General features: G+C 36.5%; 1 protein-coding gene across 11 annotated transcripts in view; it reads left to right on the forward strand.

Annotated features, from left to right (window-relative positions):
* Window positions 1-26,800, forward strand: part of RGS7 (regulator of G protein signaling 7) — a 246,431-nt gene that overhangs the window by 100,507 nt on the left and 119,124 nt on the right. For all 11 annotated transcript variants that reach the window (XM_032102207.1, XM_032102209.1, XM_032102210.1 and 8 more), the window contains one exon: window positions 4,906-5,002. In XM_032102207.1, the coding sequence (XP_031958098.1) occupies window positions 4,906-5,002 (97 nt within the window). The remainder of the gene's footprint in view (window positions 1-4,905; window positions 5,003-26,800) is intronic.

Below are 26,800 nucleotides of genomic sequence, written 5' to 3' on the forward strand. Positions count from 1 at the left end.
TTCTGCATTAAATGGAAAAACTGTCTTGTTTCTACACATTTGATTTAGAAAAAGAATTGTCAGCATTCTTAAACTGAGATTGTTTATTTTACTTTGGTGACTGCCTCATTCACTGGGTAAACTGAAGATCTGCCATTAACCTTCTGTCTCTGCTTCCATGGTTATTTCTCATTGATTTGATCTGGCAATCAGTTTGCCTGTATTGGTGCTTGTCAGTGAAGGAGTCAGAAATGTAGTGGTCCTTCCCTTGTAAGGAACCTTGTATCTGTCTCCTACCCTGCAAGTTTTATTCGTCCCATGTTGCTTGATGTACACCTCTGCACAGTGGGCAGGCTCAGGAAAACTTCCTGCACCTTCTGGCCAGCTGCACTAATGACCTTGGACTCTGTAAAGTGTTAAAGTAGGGAAGGGAGAAACTGTCTAAGGAAACATGTTGCATACTGTAAAAAATATACTGTAACTCTTTGTAATTTTTAACAAGTTTGGATGAGGTCTGTAACTAGTCCCACTGGGCTATTCCACCCCTGCATTTGTATAAAAGGAGAAAAAAGATTTCAGCAAAATTAAGGAAGCTGTAGTGTGGGTGGACCCCAGTACACTCAACGTAAGAGCAATCCCCATTCTGATGTATGATAACTGAGTACAAAATTATGCTTATTTCATTTTGGTATTCCTGAGTATAATTTTAATTCTGTGGCACTGAGTTTATTTAATTTTTTAGGAACAGAAATCAAATTAAGACATCTGTTTATATCTAAGTAGGCCAAAGCTTCCAGTTTTTACCATGTATCTTTTGAACTAACTTAATTCCAGATGAATGACTTTTTCTAGTATCCTTTTATCTAGTGATCACCTTTACGTGGAGTTGATTTAGACTCAATTTTAATGGAAGAAAAAACTCTTGTCCTGCACTAACAGACATTTTGTTTTTCTCTTTTGTTGTGTTTGAATTAATTTAAAAAAAAACAAACCAAAACCCAAACATAAACAATTTCTAAAGATGCAGTGATGCTGAACCTTAAGTTCAACTTGATAATTTTTGCAAGGTGTGCAGATGAACAGCAATGAAATTCTTATTTAGATGTAGAAGTTTAAAGGTCAGGGTCTCCTCCCATAAACCATGGGGCATGGTGGCACTGAGGAACCATAAAAATTCTGCTCTTAGGAGCTGTGCTCATTTCACCTAGCTGTAAGTAGCTGAAGGATACTGCTCCTTGTATGTTCTCAAGACCTCCACTGGTTCTGCTCCTGGGGTAAGCTGGGCATGCCTGCATGCCTAGCTCCCAGTGTGTTCAGAGCAGAGTTAGTTGTCATTATTCAACAGCTCCTGTATCCCGTAGCCCTTCTATTACAGGATATTATCTGCTTTCTTTTTGCTTCAGACAAGATGCATTGTCACTGTTGTCATAGAGTTAGGCTTTGAAATAGATTTCACAGAGTCCTTACATGTCAAGATGAAGACTTCAAATTATCTTCACAAGGAGACAAGTGAAGTTTTAAATATTAATATCATAAGTTTGTTCTGAGTTGCCTATGCATCAGAAGTTTAGTGAGTTTTTGTCAGGGCTAGAATTACCTCACTGGTAAACAAATGGCACATTTTTTGATGAAGACATTTATTTTGAAAGCCTTCTGTAGAATCTGTGCTGCACTGGAGCTTCTTTCTATAAGCTATACTTTCCCAGTTAATGATGTATAATGATGACTGAAAAGCTAAAAGATACGGTTACACAACTTCCTCTTCTCGAGCATATTGAGCTTCATTTGCAGAGTGATCTGGAAGAAAATTATTTGTGGGTTTGTTTGAGTTATTTGAGAAGGTTTAGGACTAAAAAGGATCCCACAGCAAGATGAGGGCCAGACGGGTTTAGCCAGGTAAGAACATATAAGTAGAAGACAGTCTAATTCTGAGGTGAAATGAAGAAGCTTCTATTTCACTTTTGAGTATTGGGTCAGGTGACTCAGAAGCAAACAATGATACATCAGGCAGGAAAATTATTATATCAGGCAGCAGCATGTGTTTCTCAGATTAGGCTTCTTGAGCAAAATTAGATTAAGATTTTCTTTCATCATTCTAATTAAACTATTCTGCCCTTTTCATTGTCTTGGGTCATTGTTGATGAATGACAGAAGAGTGCCTTTACTGCTGCTTCCCAAATATAATTAAATTTGATGGTTTTCAGTGGAAGAGGTTATATATTTGCTGAATTTATAGCAGCCGAAACAGAAATAGCAACTATGTATATTGGAAGTTAAGCTGTGCACCTGCATATGTTGGATTGGATAGATTTGAATCTTTAATTTAAACTTTTTCTTTTAAATTGCCCTTCATTTTCTAGAGTTCTTGTGTTTAAGATTTAAGATAACCACAAACCACAAGAAACTTTTTAGATTTCTGTGCAAGAGGTCAACTGTACCTAATTAGTGGACTGCTGTTGTGTTGTGTGTTCAGAACATTCCTACTCAGGAAGTAATCTTTGTTCACTGAGTTAACCAGGCAGTTCACAGTGGTGCTGTCTGGAGTGTAAGCTGCCTTTTGCACAGAATTCACTCCCTTGCAGAATTCACTCCCAACACGGAGCAATAATATGAGCTTGATATAAAGGGGAAGGTGTAATTTTGCAGTGCAGATATCCTAAAGTTCACTTGGCTAATCAAAACCAGAGGACTCTCCCAGAGCTTCAGTCCATCTCAAAGTTAGATTTTATGCTGTTTACATTAAATACTGTCCATGAAGAAAGTTTAGGAAAGCATATGTAAATGTCAGTTGACAATTTATTCCATGTACTCTCAAAAGACTGACTGCTGGCAGCACTGGGCATTTAACATTTGCACTCCTGTGTTCTTGAGCAAGCAGTAACTGCATCTCTCTACCTGTAATATTATGTTTGACAAGCGTGGCCTGTGTTTGTAGTAATCCTTATTATATTGCAAATACACTTTTAGCGTGCTGCCTTATGTATTAATTGTCTTCTATAGTTTTTCCTAGTGTAGTGCACATTATTGACTCTGCAGTTCTAGCAATATTCTCACAAGCCTACTCTGCATGTGTGGAATTTATCATCAAATATGATCAGCAAAAATATTCACTTGAATTTAAGTGACTTCTTATTCACTTAAGGGCACAATAAGACTGTTCACCAACTGAATTTGGAAGGGGTTGATACAAGCCTTCAGGTACTATGTGGATAAAAATGTAGGGACAGATTCCATCTCATATACAGTTGTTGACAAGTATAGATATGCTTGACAATTTCTTCAGAAATCTATTAATAGCCTTTTCTATTTAAATAACTAAATTCCATGTCAGATGAATATTGGTTGTTTTCTTCTCTTACATTTTGCACATTGCTTAATGCTGAACAATAGACTGAGTTTTTCACACCTTGCTAAGAATATCTGCCTCCTGTGTGTGCTTTTTAGTTTGGACAATGACACTGGATTTGTATTCCTTAGGTTGTTAATGTGTGATCTGTAAGTACATGGAACACGGGAAGCTCCAGACACTCTCTGTATAAATAGGTTTTTCATGAGCAGTCAAGCTAAATTTTTTTGTTTTCTGTTTTTGTGGTTTTGGTTTTTTTGGTTTTTTTTTTTGGTTGGTTTATTTTTTTGGTTTTTTGTTTTGGGGTTTCTTTTGTATGGCTATTTGTTCTTTTTCCTAAGTACACCACTGGTGTGCTCAAATGCTGTTCCCTTTCCTGGCTCTATACAACTCCCTTATTGGGCCAATTAATGCACAGCTGCACCCAATGCTGCTTTGCTATTTGCTAATGTGGGACATCTGCCTTCAGGGGAAATAGGTGCATGACAGAATTTTGTCTGTTAGTCTGCTTCCACAACACAGCCCAGCCACAAACTTTTAAGGAATTTTTTGGGAACCTATTAGGTGTACAGAAGTGACATAGAAAAAAATTTTTAAACTTTGACTAATAAAAGAGTGTAAAATGCCCTGTCACACAGAATTGTTCATATGGAGTATGTCGGTGATTTAACTGAAAAGAAAGAATAGTTTTAATTAATTTCATCAGAGTTTTATTGAACATTTTGAGAAGTTAGATATTCAAAGAATGAAAGATGGAAATGATCAAATATGTAAACTTTAATTATGAAATGGGCAAGAAGTAAAACTGACACTGTAAGCCAGTGACTCTACTTGAATATTCTTTGTTTTCCAGTAAAAGGGTTTTCCCATCATAGTTCATAGGAAAGTGAACCTTTGAGTTAGGCACAATTTATAAAATGTGTGGTCCGAATTAGCCTAAAAATTGAGTTGGAAAACTGAGCTAATGTAAAAATATATATATAAGAAAATCAGCAAATTGATTTAAAATATTTTTATACCCACTCCATTATTACCTACAAAGAAATCTTATGTTTCTGGCTCTGGTGTCTCCAGGGATGCAAAATTACAACATGTTGTATTTTCTTCCCCCTTCTCAAAAGAAAAGCAGGAGTTTTTGCTTTGAACTTAAAAGCTCTCTTTTTGTTTTGAACATTCTGTTTGAGAACTCTATCAGTCCCCTAAAAGTCTATGTGTGTCTATTTTGCTTTTATATGTGGTATAATACCATTAAAACAATCAAAACATGAAGTTTAATATCCATCAATGGTTTTTGACAAGTTCTTTTAGGTACTTTAACTAAATGTAATCTTAACTAAGTTGTTCTGCATTGCTATTTCTTTCTCAAGAGTCCTTGAATACATATATTTTTTTACTGTTTTCATGAATAAATTATTTGCAGTTTTAGACTGTTCAATAAAATTATAGAATATAAATTAAAGAAAGAAATAGAAAGAGTTGATCTGTCATTCTGAAAGATTGATCTAGGATTTCTTGGAGATTAATTTTAGGAAATAATTCTGAATTTATTTATTCTTTTTTTTTTTAACGTCTCTGTTCAGATGGAAGACGTCATAGCCCGCATGCAAGATGAGAAAAATGGAATTCCTATTCGTACAGTGAAAAGTTTTCTTTCCAAGATTCCCAGTGTCTTTTCTGGTAAGAGTCAAAGTGAATTTCATGCTATTTTAAAGTTTTCACTCTGCCTTATGTAGGGGGATGTTCTAGTGGGAAACACTTTCAAATAAGTACTGTTGAGAATTCAGTCATCTAGTCTGGATGAGACATTTCCTATCCTTTGAATACTTTAATTATAGAAGTTTTTGATGTTTCTCTCAGATTGGAGTGGGTTTACACAGAGATGTTTTTGTCCTGAAAATTAGGTGAAGGGAATACTTAATTTACTACAAAAAGTTAATTCTCTCAAAATGGCAATATTTTTATTACAGGTCAGGTCTGGTTTTTAGCCATTTTCCATAGCAAGTGTGAGGTTAGTGTATGGGCCAGTACATGAAGATAAGAAATTTCATAGCAGCAGAACAAAAGAAAAATCATCACCACACTCTGCAACTGATACTGATTAGGGGCTGTGACATTTATTAGAAGATTCATGATCTGCTTCTGTAGCTGGGTGCCTGTGCCTGAGAAACTAAGGCTGAGATCTTTGTGGTGATTTGAAAGACAGCTGTAAACTTTATAGCTAGTTCAGGTCAGTATTGTCATAGGCACAAAAATCTGTGCATTTATTAATTAGCATATACTTATTCTGATATTTACATAATTTTACAGCAATTTATGCGTTTATGTATATGGCTATATACTCCAATGAGTATGGAGCTCCTTTGAAATAGGTGCCATTGTCTAACCTAATTTTCCCATATTCCATAAGAGTGTATCCTTACACAGAAAGTATTTATAGAAGTTTCTACTGTCCAGAACAGCAAGAAGAATTCTATATTTTAATTTTCAACCTTTGGAATGTTTTTGCTAGTGAATAATCGTGTCATAAAGAAGGCTAGGGCCTTAAGAGTGAAAAAATTGCTTCATGATTTTAGAAACTACTTGCACAAAAACTAGTCTCTGAAGAATGGACCTTTATTTGCCATGGGTCAGTGCAGCATGGCATCAAACTGAATAATTCATATTAATTGTTAATCTCTGCCTTACCTTGTGTACTCTGGATTTCAAAATATACAGACCAAAATGTCTTTTTTTTTCTTTTCACTGGAATAGACATCATACTTTTAAAGGTTGTGTTAGAATTTATATGCAGTTATACATAGTGGTTACTGAGGTAACAACTTTTCTATTGATGCATTAACTTCATTAGCTTCAGATGGAAATAAAAATCATAGCACAGTTCATTTTTTTCCTCTTTCCTGATTTTCTCCTTCAAATACCAGGGGGTAGCAGTAATTTTTGGTACACATGACTAAAACTCCCACCAGAACAGTATAACTGTCATTTTGGTTCCATTTATCAGCTTTCCTGTCAGTTCTCTATACTGAATGGAATCTGAAAGCTTCAAACCTATGTCCTCAGTAGCTGATTTCATTCAGTGTGCTAGGAGTTTATGTGTGTGTAGCAAATGAATATCGTCTTGAACTCAAAACTGTTGATTGCTAGGAAACATGGGAATATTGTCTAAGGATCATGATGACAGTAATGCAAATATATTTAATAAAAACTTGTAGTACTGTTAATACCCACAAAAGCATCGAAGTAGATGCTCTGCAGTTAAAATATACATACATATATGCTCATGTATTTTTATATACATACATAGATGTGTGTGTGGGGTGTGTGTGTGTGTGTGTGTCTGTGCATAAAAGATGTCTTGTAAGAAGCCATCTGTCCAGGATTATGCCCCATAAATACTGGAGTTTTGCAATTGTTTGCTATTTTTTTTTTGTGGAGGAAGCAAAATGGATAGTTCTACCACAGTGAAATGATGTTCCCTGCAAGCACTTAGAAAAGAACTCTATGAGTCCTTTAAACAACTTGTAAAAACTAAGGATGCCCATAAATTGTCTGTAGGAATAGGGTCTTGTGTGATATCGTTTTAATTGTTATTATATGTCGTTGTATACATATTTTAATTTTTATGTACTTTTATTTCACACTATTGCTTCTAAAAATGGCAAGTGAGAAACTAGTTGAAAGAGCCATCGCTTTTTTAATGCTGAATTACTGACCATCTCTAAGATGACTGCATTAGCAAAATCAGCCTGAGGAATGGTATTTGAATTTAACAGAAAGTTGTGATTGTAATAAATAGGATGATGTAATTATACTATCTCATTTACTGGGTCATTCCTGAAATGTTTTCACAAATAAAATATCCACAGAGAGAAACATTTGAAATACAGATATCTCCCTATACACTATACACATTTTTGTGCTTCAGAAAAATATAATCCTAAATTAAAGATTATTCTACTTTGTGAAATTTTGAAAATATGAGGAATCATTTTGCTTTATATTGCATATATTCCACACATTCATAGAGAGCGAATAAAAATTTGAAACTTTTAAGGCTCTAAGGAGAAATGTAGGCAGGAGATTTTGCTCCTTCTATGTGATTATGCATTTTGATGAACAAAAGGAGGACTTACTGTAGTTGTCATCATGCTTTTGAAATGTTTAAGAGGAGTGACGAATATAGTGTATATCTTGCTGCTCAACAATAACAATTGCATGAAGGTTGTAATGGGCATTCTTTATTAACATGGATTAGAGTACTAGAATTAAAGAGGAGGTGATTTTCCTGGTCCATGGTTCACCTTTAGACCTGGAAATGGATTTAAAAAAACTTGCTTGAAATGATCAATTTAGGGAGTCCGACATATGAATCATAGAGATTAGAAGGAGCTCTAAAATATCATTTTTATTTTGGCTAAGGAGGGATACAAAAAAATGCCAAAGCTTTGTTGTTCACTTTGAAGCAGAAAGAATCAGAGTTTACTGACAAAGCACTGCAATAGTTGAGGGTTCTTTTGGAGGTCTTTGTGGGATGGTGTGGGTGGTTGAGCCAGTATTAGTGCTGAAAGCTTCACAAGCTAATCAGAACATGAATATTTCATTAGGTAGATGTAGTGATGTCTTGTGGTCATTATGGAATATCAGAGTGATTCTTCGTAGCGCTTTAAAGCACGTAATACTTGGGTGAGCTTGGTGATGAATAAAACCTGTGGAGAATGTTCCAACTGAGTGGTGTATAAGCTTGAGTGTGGAACATGAGAATTTTTATTGAAGGAGGAGGGAGAACTATGAGAAATGTAAGTTCGGTTAAAGAATGCACACAGAGAGAGAATAAAAACTATTCAAGAAAAACATGCTCATACTAGTTATTACTGGCTGTTTCTGATGCATGGCTCAATGATTTTGGAATGTAGTCACAGCTTGAACCAACAAAAATAGAAGAAAGAGATCAGTAGAAAGGTGTGTTTTTAACATCTCCTGTGTTAAAGAGAAAATGAAAACATTAATTTACCTTTCACTGGAAAATATAATCCATGCGAAGTCTTTAGTTTTTTCTTATTCCTGTAGGTGAAGCTGATATGGTATCTTTTCCATATAAAAATTATGTTTTCCCATTTTTTAGAAAGATTATTGCCATCATATCTAATTTTTTAAAATGTTTTTCCTGATCTCAGAAAATACTTATTTCTCTTTTATCTTGGAAATCATGAAAATAATGAGATATTGCAGCTTGATTAGCAAATATATTAATATAATGATTGATTACCAGTCTTTAAGCACTAGTAGCAGTATGCTTGGTAAAAAATTAAAGAATTTATGTGTTTAAACATAAAAAAATATAACTTAAAAGCAGACCAGCAGTCTCAGTAGCCTGGTCAGATGTAGTGAGATACTCCAGAGGAAGGCAGTGTTATAGTAGCTCATCTCACTCACAAGTCACAGGTGGGTGAGCCCAAGGAATGAGTCACAGGGGCTACCTGCAACTGTCTTATTATATAGAGGCAGGCAGCAAAAAATGAAGAGCCGTACAGTGAGAATTGGATGACTCAGGGGACTAATAACAGGAAAGAGAGTTTCTCATTAGTTTTGATCTTTCCAGTTGAGTAATAAGTTGTTAACATCTGATGACTTCTCAGTGCTGCATGTGAAATTAGTTGATTGGTTTATCCACTTCACTACTGGAGATTACCGACCTGAAAGACAAAATGGAATAGAAAGCTCTACTACTTGGTTTGACAGGAAGTAAAAGCCACAAGGCACAGCACTTCGATCATCTGGTACCTTTGGAGCAAAGTAATGTTACATTATATGTAAATAAAAGGATTTTGGAATTTCCATTTTTGATAGATTTTCCAGAGTTAAATTAACCATTTGGGAGAAACTAGGATTCCCATCTCCCAAGTCTTGAATTTTATAGACCTTGTTTTTAACTTCAGTGTCTCCTGTGCTGGGTTGATGACAGGTTCCTACTTGCTTGTTCTATCCATTCCTTCATCTCTCTTTTCTTGCACTGTCCTAATGGTAGAATCACTGCTGATTTCTTTATGCCAAATGAGCCTTTTGTTTCTTGCAAACCAGGCCTTCAGTGTTAAAACTGCAAGCTCACTGCCTTGACAAGGTTCCACTCTTAGTGAAATGCTTTGATGAGAAGCTTGCTGTCAGTTCCTGAAGGACAGAAACTGGATCATTCCCTCTCCTGTGCCCACTCAGATGGTCAGACTGGAGGAGGGACTTGCCATCTTTACAGTTTCACTTTTCAAAGCACAATTTTGAGAAAAAAAAGTTAATAAATCTCTATTCCCAAATGAATGGTTTGTTTGAAGTTATACCACCAGTCTCTCTTGCACATTGTTTCCATTTGTCATTTTGTCAGAGTGACTGATATGCATTCAAATGTTCATGGTCTTTTGGGAGTGGATATTTTTCATGAGTTTTAGAGTCATGAGTAGAAGATATTGACTAAGTGGAGCCATAATATTGGACACACAGTCATTTCCAAGTATTGAGATAATTAAGTGATTAATGAGTGATGCTTTTTACGCTTTACGGAAAACCAAAGTGGATATTTGAGTGCTGTCTGCATCCCTTCACATCTTATTTCTGTTTGTTTGCCTGTCTTGGCCTCATGACTGGCATGGTAACTGACCAGAGAGGGGTGACCTTAAGCTGCTTAAAACTGGACAGGACTTTTGTATCTTATGGCAAATCAGATTTGTGACAGCTTTGTTGTTGGGAAGTGTAGAATGAACAAGCTGTGGTGGGCTGGGATCAAATAAGATGAATGCTCCTCAGAAAGAAATGAAGAACTTTTTCCAATATCTTTAATAATAAAATAATGGAATTGTTTGGGTTGGAAGGGACCTTAAAGATCATCTAGTTCCAGTCTCCTTGCTATGGGCAGGGATATCACCCACTAGATCCAGTTGCCCAGAGCCCCATGAAGCCTGACCTTGGACACTTCCAGGGATGGGGAAGCCACAACTTATCTAAGCAGCCTGTTCCAAGATGATTATGCTTTCCATTTTCGTTTTAAGACATGGTATTATCAGATCTTTATTAAATTACTATTGGAATGAAAAGCTTTTCAAAATGTGAAGTTATTTTAAACAGAAAAACAAATACTCATTTAAAGGTTATTGCTTCTTCCTAACCAAACAACAAAGCAAAAAATTTTATTATGCTTACTTTTCGATTCAGTGGCAATTGCCATGGGAAGCATTAGGAAAAAGAAGGAAATAAAGTGAAAAAAGTCTGAGGCAATTTTGCAAAATTGTCCTAGGAAACTAAAATATACTGAAAACTCATTGAAAAGTCTTTTAAAGTAATCTGTCTGCAAAACAGTCATCATAAATGTCTGTTCCCTTAAAATATGAAAAGATTATTTTTACAGACATTTGCAAAAGAAATAGATATAGAAGTCATGCAATGATGGAAAAAAAAATCTTAATAGTTATTCACTTGTTGTGAGATGGAAAATTGCTGGGAACATTCATCTTCTTTGAGGTTTGTCCAAATGAAGCGCTCAGTTTGAATTAGATGATCCCGTTTCCCAAATGCATGCTTCCTCCCAAATGCTTGTTTCTAGAGAATTAGCTTTGGACCTTGTTGATCATCGCTAGAAATTTTTGCTACCTTTTCTTACTATGTTGCTTCGTAGAGAAAATACTTCTGTCCCTTTGCTACACCTTCTTACTAATCTCTTTGTGTGTAAGATTTTGCCATTGTTTTAAGTGGAACAGGATTGGAGCTTTGAAGTGTGAGAACTTTTAAAACGAGTATGGGAAAACCTACTGCATTCACCACAGCCAAAATTTACTGACATCCATTCTCTGGACACTGGACGTGTAACATTCATGGAAAATGTGGGGTGAAAAGGCAGCCCTGAATCAGCTTCACATAAACCTGAAATTATCAGGAATTCCACAATCTATCACAGCTTCAATTTCAGTAGTGTGCCATTTTCCCTCTCATTAACATAATTTTGGTTTGCTGGTTGTCCATTGGCAACAATGAGTAGTCCTTTGAGAAAACCGAGAGAATAGCCCCATCCAACCCACACATACAAACATAAGTATCACACATATTTAGGCCATTTGTATTTGCCTATGGAGGCAGTGCATAATATATCAGCTTAAGAGAAACCCTCTTAAGCTGATATAAGCAGCATCTGTAGTAGTGATAGCTTAACTAAAATCTGTCATGTGCACAAAGCCCTGTAGGAAGAAAAAACTAGATTACGTCTAAAGAAGAGTGAAATGTACAGGAATATGCTCAGGACTTCTATGAAAATGGCTTTTCTTTCTCACTATCTCTTGGAAATCTCTTAGAAAGAAATACTACTGATGCTGCATAGCAATAATTAGAACTAGAGGAGTAACTATCAGTGAGAATTTGCTGGGGATGTATATTTTAAGTAATTGTTTTAATTAGGAAGCAGAGCAAAGTAAACTATTTAACTCCACCAGCTTAAGAGGTACTTCTATGACTGCAAAGCTGTTTAAATCACATTGGAATTTTCACACAGAGCAATTTGAGGGAGGCAGAAGAGAAGTGCTTTCTCAGAAAAAAGGGTTGGTACTGTGTCTCCTGTCACTAATTTCTGAGACAGGAGGGAAATCTGCAGCTCATGTTAAGAATGGGCAGAGGAAGTGAGTCGCTGAAGACAAATGAAGTCCCATCATGAAGTCCTTTCCAGGGATAGTAATGTTGCCAAAAATGTGAAATCTGTTTCATGGTACACTTGTTAAATAGTCTCTGGATACTATTTCAGAAATGAACATCCACTTGGACAAAAGGAAAAGAAAACCAATCTTATTCCTCTAAGATCAGAACTCTTGAGTCCCAGAAAGTATCCATTGTCTTGCCAAAACTTTGCAATGGTACATGGGATTTTTAAGTGTCACTTTGTGTAGTGAAGTATAATTCCAAAGTGCAGAGTAATTCTAAAGCTGGTAATATATCTTAGCAGGTTTGGGTCCTGAATATATTGTCAATTAGAATGGAATAAAATAGTTACAGGGAATTTCTGCATGCAGTGCTGTAGGAGCAGGTACTGTAACTGTTTATAAACAGAGACAATAATTATTAATACAATTATATTTTGGAGTACATGCTGAAAAATATCTAATTTTTTAATTTTTGTGGCTTTGTACTCTATTGTCTGGTGGCATGTTTTTGGTTGTGTGGTGATTATTAACTATAATTTAGCAAGTAATGTAGACGTGATAAGGATTTCTGGTACACGCACAAATAACATATTTACAGGTATCCTGCTATGTGTAATACAGTGTAAACACATTTCCTTTTCTTTTTAAGATGATACACATGCATCTGGAATAGTCCCCTTTTCCTCTTAAATGATATCTAAAATTGACTCATTTTGTGACTTTTAAAGCTACATCATTTATTTCTACTTCAGTTTTACTTTTTTAGTACATAATTTTCTATCTTACTGTCTTTAAATCTACTGTTTCAAAGTAATTTGAAATATTTAAATGAGCTGCATGCAAAAAGAAAGTGGTTCTGTATTTGCAGATTTCAATCTTCCATTTTTGCGGGCACATATATAGTTGGCCAGCAGTTAAAATAATCAAACTAAGTAAAATCATTCCCCGGAGAGTATGCCCCTTAAGCAAGAAATCAAGTTAGCAGGGTTTACAAGATTACTTGTGATTTAGCTCCTAATTCTGTTGGTACTAGCTATGAGGAAAAAGACTTTGTCATTCCACTTGTATCAGAAGACTGCAGACTTGGCTTTGCAAAAGGAAGCAAGGAATAAATTGTAGTAATTGTAATTGTTTATATTTCTGTTGTTGCTGAAGTTAGCTATAGGCTAGTTTTGCATGGTGCTGAAGAAGTTCTGCTGCTATTTTCGGTCAGTTGAGTTCCTGACAAAAAGTAACATACATTAAGTTATAAAGTCACCCTCATGGGAAGTAATTGTAATTTCTTGAAGCATACTGTGACTGACAATCCATCACAATGTTAATAAACGGACCACTGATAGTAATAAATTTTCTATAAATTATCAAAATAATTTTAAATGGAATTACGGTGTCAAGAACAATTTTTTTAACAGGAAATAAGAGTGCTCAAATGTGCGATGAGTTTTGCTTACAATGCTCCACACATTTGACAAAGCCTATTACACTCCTGAGCTTCATCATAAAGATCAATAATTGAGTTTATTGTTTAAAAAACTACTTTCTAGTCTGTGCAGTTGGAGAGTGAGCCTTGATGTTACAAAACAAGCATGTAAGCTGGCTGTAGTTACCATGTTTTCTCGTATCCTGACCCCACAGACTAAGCAGTCCCCGAGGCCAAAGGATGTTGGCAGCTTTGGAGGCACAAAGCCTGACGTTCCTGCTGTGCGCCTTGCCACACAGCATCTGTCTCTTTTTGTCTTACGGGTGGAAGACCTCAGTGGGGATGCTCTTGGTTTGCTTGTTTCCTCTCTTAGGGAAGATCACTGGAGCAGGTGCTGCTTCCCTGTGCACATCTCCGTAGTAAAGGTTAGACCACAGTGGGAAGCAGGCAGAGTTGTTGCAGTGATTGTCAGGAAGTCAGAAGGTGCAGGCTGATGTGTTTGGTGTCTGAGGAACAGAGCAGAAACCCAGGAATCTTCCGGAATCCAGGTAGATAGCACAAAAAAATTACTTAAGAGGTCCTGATTTATTGGTAGGAAAGAGGACACAGTAATTGCTGAGACTTGGCAATTGTAGCCTAACTAATTAGAAAGCACTGAGAATATTTAAAATGAAATAAAAAAAAAAAAGGGAAATTAGTATTAAACTCCCCTCCCCAAACATACAGTTTTTTAAGAAAATACTCTATAATAAAAAATTATTAAAAGGCCCAGTAGCGGTTGAGTGTACAAGCTCACATGTGGGACTTTTTTACTTTTTTTTTTCTTCAGAGGCAATTACCATAATATTTGCATGAAAGGCTCTCGTGGATACCAGCACCCATGTGCTTGTCTGATACCAGAATTTTTTCCTTTTGAGATTTTATAATAAATCATAAGAAAGCTAAAATGTGGAAATAGTTTAAAGACATAAAGAACTGAGTCTATAGGTCTATATGTCAGATGTTTTGCCTTTTCATCAAGACTATCTTCTTGTAAGTTTTGGACTTACTTATTATGGAAAGAAGATTGCAGATCTTAATAAGTATACAGTAAAATGCTCAGTTGTTTCCTGAACTGTATTTCTAGACCAGCAATATGTTGGGAATAGAGAAAAGGTATTGAATCAAACCTGCCCGTTAATGGTTTGGTCACGTAAATTCCACCTTCAACATTTCTTCCCACAATTTTACCCTCTCCTCATTTTTCTAGTTGCTTTAATCAGTAATCAAGTTGAATTCTCCTTTCTTCCATACTCTTTGGAGAAAAATAGACTTTCTTTGTTCTCTATTCACTTGTTTTCTGAGTAGTAGTATTTTTGTGTTCCTACTACCTGAGTTCTAGAAGTGGGTGTTTTCAAAAAAAATTTGATCAAGTCCTTTCATACTTACAAAAGCATCTGTTCAATAGAACAAATCAGAATCTGTCTGAATGAAAGGTGGAGGCGGAGTGACTCATCTCTTTGGCTTTTGTGCCTGAGGTCAAATACAGTTTTACAGAAATATTTAGGCCTTGCTTGTTACCTACATCTTTTGAGACTGTTGATATATCATCTAAAAAATTTATCATGAGTACTAAAATGACAAGCCACGAAGACATAGTTACAATGGTCAGCATTTACAGAGGGACCCCATCTGTTCTGCATGAGCAATGGGTTGGTTGCTCTGGACTGGAAGTAGGTAGAAAATATGGTTGGGGTAAAGAACATCATGTTGCTCAAGCAGGATTTATGAGGCTAATCTTAATTTTGTGTCATGCTTACAAGGAAGCTTCCAGCAGGCATGATGTCCCCAAACTCTAGGCCATTTAAAGGCCAGTAATTAGGTCTATTTTCCAGAAAACGAATGGAGAACTGGTCATAGTAGCAATTTACTGTTCTAGGACAGTTGCTGAAAGTAAACAGAAGAGTGCAACTTGTCTTGCTTTTTTTCTCTGTCTTAAAAATACTTTTCTTCCTGTTTAAAAGGAAACAAACAAACACCCCCACACAAGTGGGATGTCCATCTCTCTCTGTGTGTTGATCATAGCTCCTCTGGACAGGCATGCAAGGGACAGGGAACACAGCTCCAGTGGTATGCTGCTGAACTACTGAGCAGGTACAATTCAGCAGTGGTTGTCCTGAGCTCTGTCACACCAGCAGTAAGGTAAAGTATGCATGAATTGGATGGGCAAATATATTGTTTCATTTCATGTGATGTAGCTGAGATCTGGGATGCTGCTTATAAATTACCTCTGCAATGCGTTAAATGACCTCTGTAATTTAGTCACAGTTAGTAAAACTCTCCTCCTATTATTCTAAGGAATGATATGCCATGTTTAATCGAAACAGTCACCTAGTTAGTTTTGGATTTAGTCGGTTATAATTACACTTTTGATTATTCTTAAGACTTATATTTCTAATCATTAATGATGGGATACAAAATTTAAAAAAGAATTTAAACAAGTTTATATGGACACAGCTATGTTAAACTGGAATTGTGTATTAGGCAGAGGAAGACCTTAAAGGACAGTTAATAAGCTGGGAAACACAGGCTATTGTAGGAGGCTAGAGGGAAACCATTTTCAGTGAAATTCTAAACTGAGAATAAATTGAACATGAAATACTGTTTTGAAATGTATTTTAGTAGAACCAAGATAAACTGGTATAGTAATAAATTTAAACTAGCATAGTAATTGGAAGGTCCCAATAGAGAAAAGGAGGATCATCTGATTTTAGAAAGGGGAAAGGGACTTGTGAGCTCTCAGTTGCAGGGAAGAATTGCAACAGACTTCTGAAGAGGAAGTGAATTGGGAAGAGGGAAGGCGCCATTAAATCTTTTTAATGAGAGAAGGAATGGCATTACCAGACACTACCAGTTTAAAGGTTCCAAAGTTCTTCAAGATTTGTACTTTTTGATCAAAAGCATTGCATGTGTTTGGAAACAGTATCTGTTTGGATTATTTGGGAACAGTGATTGTTCATGTAGGTGACAGAAAATAGGAAAAGACTTCCTCAGTGTACATAAATTATTAAATGTGGAATGAGTCATTACTTCTTGTGGAAGAAGCTGAATTGTATATGGAAAGTGTGTCTTAACTTTTGAATGATGTGAGATTTGAAGGGCATTCATGTTCTATAAAAGGCTATTTGAATTATGGCTATGTCTGTGTAGACATTGTCTTTATTCTCTGTGGTAATCTTACTATTTTGTAAGAATTAAGTATCCTGGTGTTTTAAAATGTAATATTATAATTGGTTTCAGCTGAAAACTCACTGCTTGATAGCTGAAAATTTAAAAAAATTGGATTTCCTTCCAATTTTATTTCTTTTAGAACAGTATGGAAAGCAAAATATACATTGAGGTGAGAGAGTGAAATGTCAATTTAGTCCTGTGTATATTATATCTATTTTAGATCAAGTCCTAATTCTTCATCTGAGAAGTAGCTCCCAGTTTAAGGGGTTTGTAACAAACAGTTTTGGATCCTTTGTTATAAAAGATGAGAAAAAAATCTCTAATTCAGTGTATTTGAAATGTTCTTCTGGCACATCTCTGCAGCCTGGTTATTCAGGCCACTCCATCAAACTTAGACATCAATATTTGCTGAATCTCTATGCTCAGTTTGTTTTTAGTCAAGCCAAAATAGAAACTGTCTGTACTAGCTGTACTCAAAAATGGAATCCTGGTATGCAGATAGATGTAGTGAGAGATCTAGAAGTCCAGAAATAGGAGAAATAAATAAAATATAATTTCATGAATGATAATTTATGATCTTCTGTCCAAGACACCACTTACAGGTGCAGATAATTATTTGCTTTAAAAATTGAAATTTGTGGTTTAGCAAGGGAATTATTCAGTTTAAATGCTGTATTTTATAATGGGTTATCCAAACAGGATATTTTATTTACAGAAAAATAGCAGACAGAAAGAAGAAGGGACACTGCACAGATTGCAAGCAAGAGTCTCTAAGTTTTGCATTAGCTACAGCAAGCATATAAACAGGCACAATATATGGCAAAAAGAAAATAGAATATATTAGTTGTAACATTTGCAGTAGGTGTCCTCAGTCAGCTGAAACTCTTCTCAAATCAACATATCTGTCAAATAAGAAGGAGATTATAGCCCTGGGTCTCAGATCTAATGAAAGTTTGTATCAGTACTGGAAATCTTTTGGAACTATCTTTTCTATCCTTGTTCTGGAAAGGAAAAAGTTCGTCTTGCTGACATAATTCAAAAAACAAAACATGTCTTTCATCTGTGATTAGTATTGACTTGGTAAGAAAGAATAAAAGAAACAGTCAAAAATTCCACCTCAAATCCAAAATGCCTTTTTTTTTTTCTGCGTATTACTATTTCCAATATGAGATTTTTCTATTGGTAAGTGAACCCTGCTACTGTAGTGCTAATAAAGTAAATAGATTAATTTGAAAGATTTGTATACATAAAACCAATGTCTTTTATAGGAAGAAAAACTTGAGCAAAATCCATACACATTTGATTAGGTATTCTTCACTCAGAATCTAAGTCACTGAACTGAACATATACCACAGCACTGATACATGAAGTGTATGTCTCAGCAGCTATGAAACAGCAATCTAGTTTTTATGATTATGGGTGAGGAGTCTGAAACTATTAATGGGCTACAAATGAGGCAGCATCCAGCAAGATCAGAGAAAACCAAGAAAAACACCCCCCACCCCTGTGGCTGGGGCCCCGGGCTGCTGCTGTGCTCGAGGAGAGGGGAGTCCTGTGCCTGCTGCTGCTGCTGCCAGGAGCTGGGTGCCCACATGTGGGTGCTTAGTGGAGCTGCCCCCGACTGAAGAGCAGAGCTCAGAATCCCCAAACTACTCTCAGCCAGCACTGCACTGGGTGCCCTTGTATAAAACAGACTCCCTCTGTGGCTGCATTAGAGGCCCAGTTAATTGTCTGAAATCTAACAAAGTGTAGGTGTACCCATTATGAGTGAGATTTTCCTTTATCTGCAAGGTTCTTCTCTACATTTTCCAGTCAAGGGTGTTTATTAACAGTATAAAGCCTAGCACTGAATCACAGAAATTGTCCTTTAATGACCATTTGTAACTGCAAACCTGTTCTGTTTTCCCAAAGCAACTTCTGTATAATACAGCAGACTGAGTGTAATTAGCATTTCAAAAAATGTAAAGGACATGATAGGAATGTAAGTGCTGGAAAAAGGTGATCAGTATTACAAACATGCTATATTTTTTCATGACCTTTTTATCTGGCAGATACTCAGGGTAATATATGGTTATAGTGCAACAAAACCAGAGAGAAAGACTGAAGTTGAACTCTTTTCATTGCTCAAGCGTTCAGTTTATATTCCCTCTCACCTGCTTAAGTAACAGCAAAAAAAGAAAAACCTGGCAAAAAAAATTCTAACATTAATATAAAAAATGCACCAAACCCCATTTATCTTATGCCCAGCCATCAATGCAAATGATATGAAGAATTTTCATATGAAAGAAAATCCAGAACAAGCCTGATATACTTTGAAGTCCTGCCTGAATTCATCATGTTAAATACTGACCTTTATCTGTATGTTTCCTGTATCTTGCCTGGCTTTTATAAATAAATGACCAAGGGTCATTCATTATTAAAGAAGTACTTGCAATAGATAGTTCAGCAGTCTAACAATCAGTGTTATTAAGGCTGAATCTTCCCATTCGAAGTAGCATGAAAATTTGCCTGTCATTCTTTAATTATGTATTTTTAATATCTTAAGTATAGTATTTCTCTTGTAAATGCACCAACCCCCCACCCCCCGAAAAAACTAGTGCTGTCAAAGGCATACTAGCGTAACCTCTGGCTCAGAAGTGGGGCTTAAAATTAAGTCTCTTGGATTTTCATCATTGGCTTAACCATTCTCCCTTTGTGGCAGCAGTCTTTCCACTTGTCCTCTCTGACCACTACCACAGCTATAAGGTGAACAAATGAACTCTGTACTGACTTCATCATAGTAATACTAGGGGGCTTAATGTTGCTGGAGTTCTTCCATGTACCACTGCACAAATTGTAAATCAATTAAATAATTTTCTGTAATTCTTTGCAGGGCCCTTTGTAAGTTTTACATCTTTAGGAAATAACACTCGCTTTAACAGTGCGTCTTCTGTGACAAACTGAGCATTGTTGTTTCCCTTGCTGAAAAGTTTTTTTAAGCAGTGATCATTCTTCTGTCAAATCCTTTCCCTTGTGCCAAATACAGGTAACCAGCCTTGTTGCAGGTGACCGCATCAGTCAAACCCAAGATAAAAGCAGGTCCTTCAAATAATACATCCCTCAATAACCTCATCCTACTAGTTTGTACATACCCACTTGTTGTTGTAACCACTGGACTCTGTCTAGCAGGCTGCTGCTGCCTGAGAGCTCAGCGAGGGTTTCCTAGGGCCATGCGATTGATCGCATCCCCGAGTCCATTTCGGACAGCCCCGCGATCTGGCTCCGGCAGCCAGCAGTGCTACAACGCAGCGGTGGTAAAGAAGGTAGAGAAGGGTCTCTCATGTGGGTTTGGGATGGCTTTGTCCCCACTATGTTCAGAGGTGGAGACACAACCAGTCTGGGTGCGGGGTGGTTTTGTCAGGGGCCCAGGGGTGGTTCCTGGGCAGGGTTGGGGTACAGAAGCAAATAGGGAGCAACCGAGGGACTGGCCAGGCCTAGGGCAGGGAACAGGGAGAACATGTGAAATAGGAAAAGCAATGGATTAACAGGTTCCCACAACTTGTCTTTCCTTTTGCTTTGTTTTCAGCATAGTTACCTAACTGGCATCTAAGATACTCCCTGTCTGACACCCCAGAGACCTGTCTTCCCTCAGCTTCCCTGCACACAGAGAGGAGGGAGCACAGCTTCTCCTGGCTTTTACATACGTGACTTTAATTACCAGCATTCGTCTACATTTCCTTGTGAAGGCATCAATCATACATCAACCAAAGGAAGTGTTTTTGCAGGAGGGAATATCATCACATTGCTATTGACTCTGGTAGAACAAATGTGTTTCGTGTCAAAATAATCTGAATGTTTCTTCTTTACAGAATGTGATCATGGTTGCTTTAGTGTGCATAGCACAGGAAGGTGCTTGAGAGACAATCAGGACATCTTCTTAAACAATATGAAGAGTGGAGCTCTTTTTTTGCATATCCCTTTTGCCTGTCAGGGATAGCGAAGGTGCAGATATGTTACAGCGGGGATTACTGTAACAAGCATATATCAAACCAGGAGTCCCATGGAAAGGAAGTATATATGGACAGGTTCGTGGTAGATGTTTCAGAGATGTTTATTTCTCCAGCCGCATGGCCGGGGCTCTGCTCAGGAACTCTGCAGTCACGGGACCCGAGGGTCCTTGGCCACACCGGGAACCCAAACCAACCAAGGGGGAACGAGGCTGACCAGGGGCAGGGAAACCCCGTGTCTCCCCCCCAGGGCCCCTCTCCCAGGGCTACATGGCAGGGGGAGGGACCCCAACACAGATGGGTATAAAAATTTGCAGTATTGTATAGAGAATTTTTTTTATGTTAAAAGTAAATACCTCTAGATGGTTATGGTTTCACTGCAATTTTGCATGCATACTGACCGTAGAAGGAGTAAAGAAATAGACTTTAAGTTTCTTAAGCAGCTTTAAATTGCCAATTTTTTCTGTAACTCTCAACATATGTGCTAGCTGAGAAGAATTTGAGCCATATTTCACTATCTTTTTTGATCGCTTTTTTTGATTGCTTCTTGAAACTATGTTGATTTGAAACTTTTGAAGTATTTTTATTGACCATAATGGAGTTACTTTGGATTTTCCCATTGCAACCAAGAGAGTGGTTTTATAGTATTCCCTTTGATTTCTCTTTCAATAAAGAGAAATTACTTTTAAGCATAGCACCAGAATTAAAAATATACTTGAAATTAAAGCTTAAAAGGACATGATTCAAAACTGCCAAAATAGTAAGTTCACTCTTACTCTTATTTTCAAAGAAAACATCTTTTAGAAGCTAAATTCCAGATACTTCTCAAATGTTGTCATCCCCACTGTATATAACTCGCTGTCTGGAAACTGATATAGTAGTTACAGGAGCTGTGATTTTACAAATACATTTTCCAAATGGTATTTGCTATATAAAATTGCAAAAAGTGTTCGCTTTTCAAGGCTCATCTGTTTTCTTTACTACATGGTAAAACAAGAGATGACTCATCATCAAGAGAGAGGCATGATATGAGATAAGGAGAGCGATCACGGCTATGATTATAGTGTTTATATTGCACAATAAGAATATCTTTGAATTTAGTTTAGGTTAAAATGGAAGTGGCAAGTTATTAAACATATACAGTGCAATAAAAATTTTTACTTATTCTGATAATGATTGACAAGGTAACACCTTAAGAGAAAAAGGCAGATGAAATGCCCATTATACTCTTATTTTATCTCTTGTGTCTAAAACTATTGATCGAATGTCCCTGAGTGCTCTGTGTAGCAGATCCCATGGCTCTGTCCTCTGGTCTTGTCAAAGAGATCACAGAATCATAGGATAATGAGGCACATCCATCTTAGTTCTGTTCAAGCCTTCTACATCTGCTTAATTTAGAGGAATTATCCATTAAGAGCATTTCTGATGCTATATCTGGCAAACCAGTTTTCTGCTGTGAAATGTTTTCAAAGCCACACTTTCTCAGGAGAAGTTTTTTGACGTTTCCATTATCAGGAAGTACTGAAATACTAAGTTTTTCTTTTATTGTTTCATTAGTATACTTTGGTTAGAAGCTGTCATATGAGTCAGAAAAATGAAGATGAAAAATTCTGTTTGTATTATGCTAAAAAAAAAGGTTTTGCCCCTGTTGAATCACACATTTTGATAGCATTAAAGGAAAATACTTTTAATTTTTCAGTTTGTGCAAAGCTTTGATATTTGATGTTGGGGTTCCACTTCATATCAAAATGAAGTTTGAGAGCCTCAGAATGTGCTGCAAGGTAAGAAACTCTGGTGTCTCACGGGTTCTGCTGTGATTCGTGAAGCATCCTTTGAGGATGCACTTTAGGCTAGGGAAATACAGAGAGTAACAAGTCAGGAGCCTTATTGAGCAACCGCTGAACATGATCAACTCCGAAAATCTTCATTATTCAGTTAAAATGTCACATCAGAAATGCTGATTGTAGGGTCCTTAGCAGAGGGACTCACTGTTCCAACGTGTTTGAATAGCAATTAGTATAAAATGCTTCCATAATAAAATTACTGAATGAGCTCTGCAACATGAAACAGCAGAGTAACTCCTACCTCTGCCAGATCATCTGCCTTTACTGATATGCTTGATTTGGTGATCATCATCTTTACTAAGTTTAGAGTACATCGAATTTAGGCATCACTAAGGCATTATATGTTTGTATTTGCTATATATGTAGCAAGAGTTACTTGTGGATGCTTCTTCTTAAGAACCTGTGCTAAGAGCTGTAATTTTCCTCTATTTTCTCAGTGCACGCATTCTTGTTTGAAGAACAAGAACTTGTCTACCTTTGTTAGCATACTTGGTAAAAACAAGAAAACACTAACTAGCAAGGACATCTTTCATAACGCAAGCTAAATGATAATTTTAAATGTGTGAGAAGGAAAAATTGCTGAAATTTAAAGTGTATTAACAGTAGTAAAAGCTTGTTGCTTCCTTTCCCTGAGTGGCAATCATTTCTAGAGGCATAACATGTGAGGTGAAACTCAATACTGTAAGTAAGAAAGGAAATCAGTTTTAAAGTTGAATCTATAGGTATTTTTTGATATACTCACCTAAACTAGTAAGCCATCACTTTCTTTAAAAAAAAAAAAAAAAAAAAAAAAAAAAATTAAACAAATTAGAAGCATATAAATATATTCCATCAGACATTACTTAAAACCACGGAATGTTGTTCCAGAAATGGCAATGGCCAAAGACATATTTTGTTAAGTCACTAAAAGATGAGAGTAGTGAATTTGAGATGAAGAGATTCTTCTGATACTTGCTGACTGGTTTGAATTGCTGCCATGTTTGTGTGCTGCAAGACCAATAGAGTGGTCATCTCTCTCTTGAGAGCAGCTTGTTTTACTGGCTGTTAACGTGGCTAGCAAAAAAAGATCCTGCTCCTCTGACATCCTGCTCTTCTGAATCCATGGAAGAAATGCTGGACCTTAAACTACCATATTTCCCAGTGCCATACAGCCAGGAAAATGATACTGTACACAGTCAGGCACACTGAGGGTGCATCCACAGCTAGAGGCTGGGAAGCTCTCAAGAGGCACACAGCTGACCAGTGGAAACTTTTTCTAACCTCAATACTTTACAGAGCAGGATTCATATGGTTGCAAGGTGTTACTGGGAATGCCATGCAGTGAGCTCTGCTGAGCCTACGGAAGGGGTCAGCAAAGGAAACAAGGAAGGTTATGTGTAAGCATGAGCCTGCGTTCCCATCCATTGGACATTATTTGTTGAAAACAGTGCTATGGCAGGCATTTATTTGTATATTGGTATTTGACAGGAGCCCAGTTTTATGCAGAGCTAGATAGATAGTAGAAAGGAGGACTAAACCAACCTAGGATGTACTTAGTTTCCAAGTATAAATCTGCCTCATTCAAAGTGAAGCAGAAATTTGAAGGGGATAAGCTACTTAAGACTTCCCTTCTAGGTGACTTATATCCGTCCGTCCTGTTTTGTATCAAAACTCTCACCAGTCATATTACCACTACTCCCTTTCCCCTGTATTTTGGAGAGGAGAACGGTTCTGTTCCCAGGCAATCAAGGGGAAGTGATCTGCCTATGCCATAATCAGACTATTTGCTAGTCCAAGCACAAGCACCCTTTGCTGCTCTCCCCTGATTTCTTATCTGACAAAAAGGTAGCGGGAGAATCGTATTAATTGCTGATGCCAGATTGAACAGAGTATATTTATCTATGAAGAAATACTTTAAATTTTTGAATTTTGGGCTTCTGTTGTTTTTTATTTTCTGTTGCAGGAGAGGGCTGCTAGTTTTCTTTTGTAATCTGTTGGTGAATTCATTTTAGCTCTTTTAAGGATGTAAGAAGACTGAGCAAGAACATGTTTTTCCCAAACTTCTTCTTGTCCCCTCCCTCCCAACTTTGGGACCATATTTCATGTAGACAACACAATTCTTTAGATGACTGACAAATCTTTATTCTCTCCAGGCCCTCACCACAAGGGTTGTGTCTACTTTTGCCTTCCACTAGTAAAAAGTAATCCTAGTACTGGATATCTTGGATATTTGCTTTATATTTCTTTACAGATTCTGTCTTTATTTTCCCACGAGAATATATATCATCTGTTCCTGAGTCTGCAGTCAATGGTTTAGGAACAAATGGTGGCCATCAACAATTTTACATAAAATATGTACAGGTCCTCAAAAATTACATGGAGAGACCAAAATTCAAATAAATGGTTTGTATAGGGGCTGGGAAGGGGGCCAGGACTGGTTTGGATAGGTACCTGAATGGTTCTGTATACATTCCCTCACCAAGGGTGATTTTACATCTAGGTATTATTTATTCTTACTCTGACAATGTAAACAGCAAAGACGCAACAGGTGCTAAAACTAGTATTCACGTCACTGCATACTCCTAGGCAACAGTATGAACCTAATTTTTTTTCTGCATTTTTTGAAGAAGAGAAAAAAAAAAGAACTACAGTCTCATCTTTACGAAGAGCTTCTGTACTTACAAGTTTAAGTTATAAAAGACCTATCCTATGTTCACAGTAAGCCATCATCTGTTCTCAGATGTTCCATCTAAAGAAATAAAACATTGACATGTACAGTAAAATAACATGAAGAATAGAATACAGACTCCAGGACATGCACTATTATTTATTGCACTAACAGGTGGATCTTTTCAAAATGCTTCTCTGTTCTCTATCCCCCAAAATCCACAGCACAGTATGAGGAACTATTATCGTTACTGGAGAAATAAATAGCAAAGGTTACATCTTGGGCTAGTGGTCCAGGATTGTTCAGAATAATGTCTTTTTTATCATTTTTTACTTGATAACGGATGGTGGAAAATTACTCTCTCCAGCTTTTCCGCTTGAACTTACAAATGCTTCCCATGAACTCATGGATTAGTGTTTTTAAATGGTTGCTCTGGACATAATGAATGTGAGGGTAGGGATCAGAGAAAACAGCATGTTTTTGCAGAGATGGTTTCTTTGTCCAGGCTCCAAGAGACATTCCTAAAATGGAGACATTAGTGATGGCTCTATGAACATTGCCTGATACTGACGGAAAGCAAAGTACTTTGCTTCAAAAATGTATTTTATTAATGTGGTACCGCGTTACTTGTCAAAGCAGAAAGGTGGTTTTTCAATTCCTATAAAAATGTCAAGGAGTAAAAGCCAATACTAGATACAGGGCTGCAATTTTTATCTTACAAATGCTGATGTGAATGTCCTTTGGGAAACACAGCAGCAAGGGAATGAACTTGGTAAACTGAAACGTAGAGGGATTTATTTCCTCTAAGTTTTACTGCTTGGTTTGCTAAGTTCATTGTGATGGATGGGAGCATAATATATAAAATGACTGGCATATGCTCACATATATGAGTAACCATTGAACATATACCATACTTCAATTTTCAATTTGAGATAGAAATATAGTACTTATTATGGATGATATGATTAAGTTTATTTTAAACCCAAGAGCTGTTGATTGCATATTAAAATGGTAGTTCATGTCTATCTCGATTTTTGGTAAATCTCCATTGATGGATAAATCATGACAGAGAATTTAAATTGTTAGCAGAATTTATATTTCAATGAGTATTTGGGAATTTTCCTCAAGAGCTAGTAAATTTTACCTTTATAGTGACAGGGTTCTTGAGACTATGGGATTTTTATGTCTTTTGGAAAAGACACAGTAATATTTGCTTCAGATAGTTGTGCAGGACAATTATTGACATTTACAATAAATTAATTCATAATCCCTGAGTAGTGATGAAAGACTGCAAATGAAAAATATGCTGAATTTGGTGGAAGTATCGAGTTGGAGCAAAGCTCAGTTTTATTTCTAGCACAGTTCATTCTATACTATATAATGTAAGTGATTTTTGTTATACCAAGCAACTGAGTGTAATAAAGTTTTGAAACAGTCTCATATTTTGGTAAAAACTGAATGGGATTAGATTTTCAGTCAGACTAATGCTAAAAAATATAGGTACTTAAAATTTGAATAACTTAATTTCCTTTCCCTTTTGAAAATGTAGCCCTGCAGCAGTCTTTGAAGTGCAAACTCTGAGTCAGCAGTATTAAAATAATCATGGATCTGGAGGAAATACCACAGAAACATCCAGCACAGTTTAATCAAGAATAGAAATTCATTTGAACTTTCTGTGGTCTATTGAATATTAAAACATTTC

Source organism: Corvus moneduloides, chromosome 3 (assembly GCF_009650955.1).
Source record: "Corvus moneduloides isolate bCorMon1 chromosome 3, bCorMon1.pri, whole genome shotgun sequence".
Classification (NCBI taxonomy): Eukaryota; Metazoa; Chordata; class Aves; order Passeriformes; family Corvidae; genus Corvus; species Corvus moneduloides.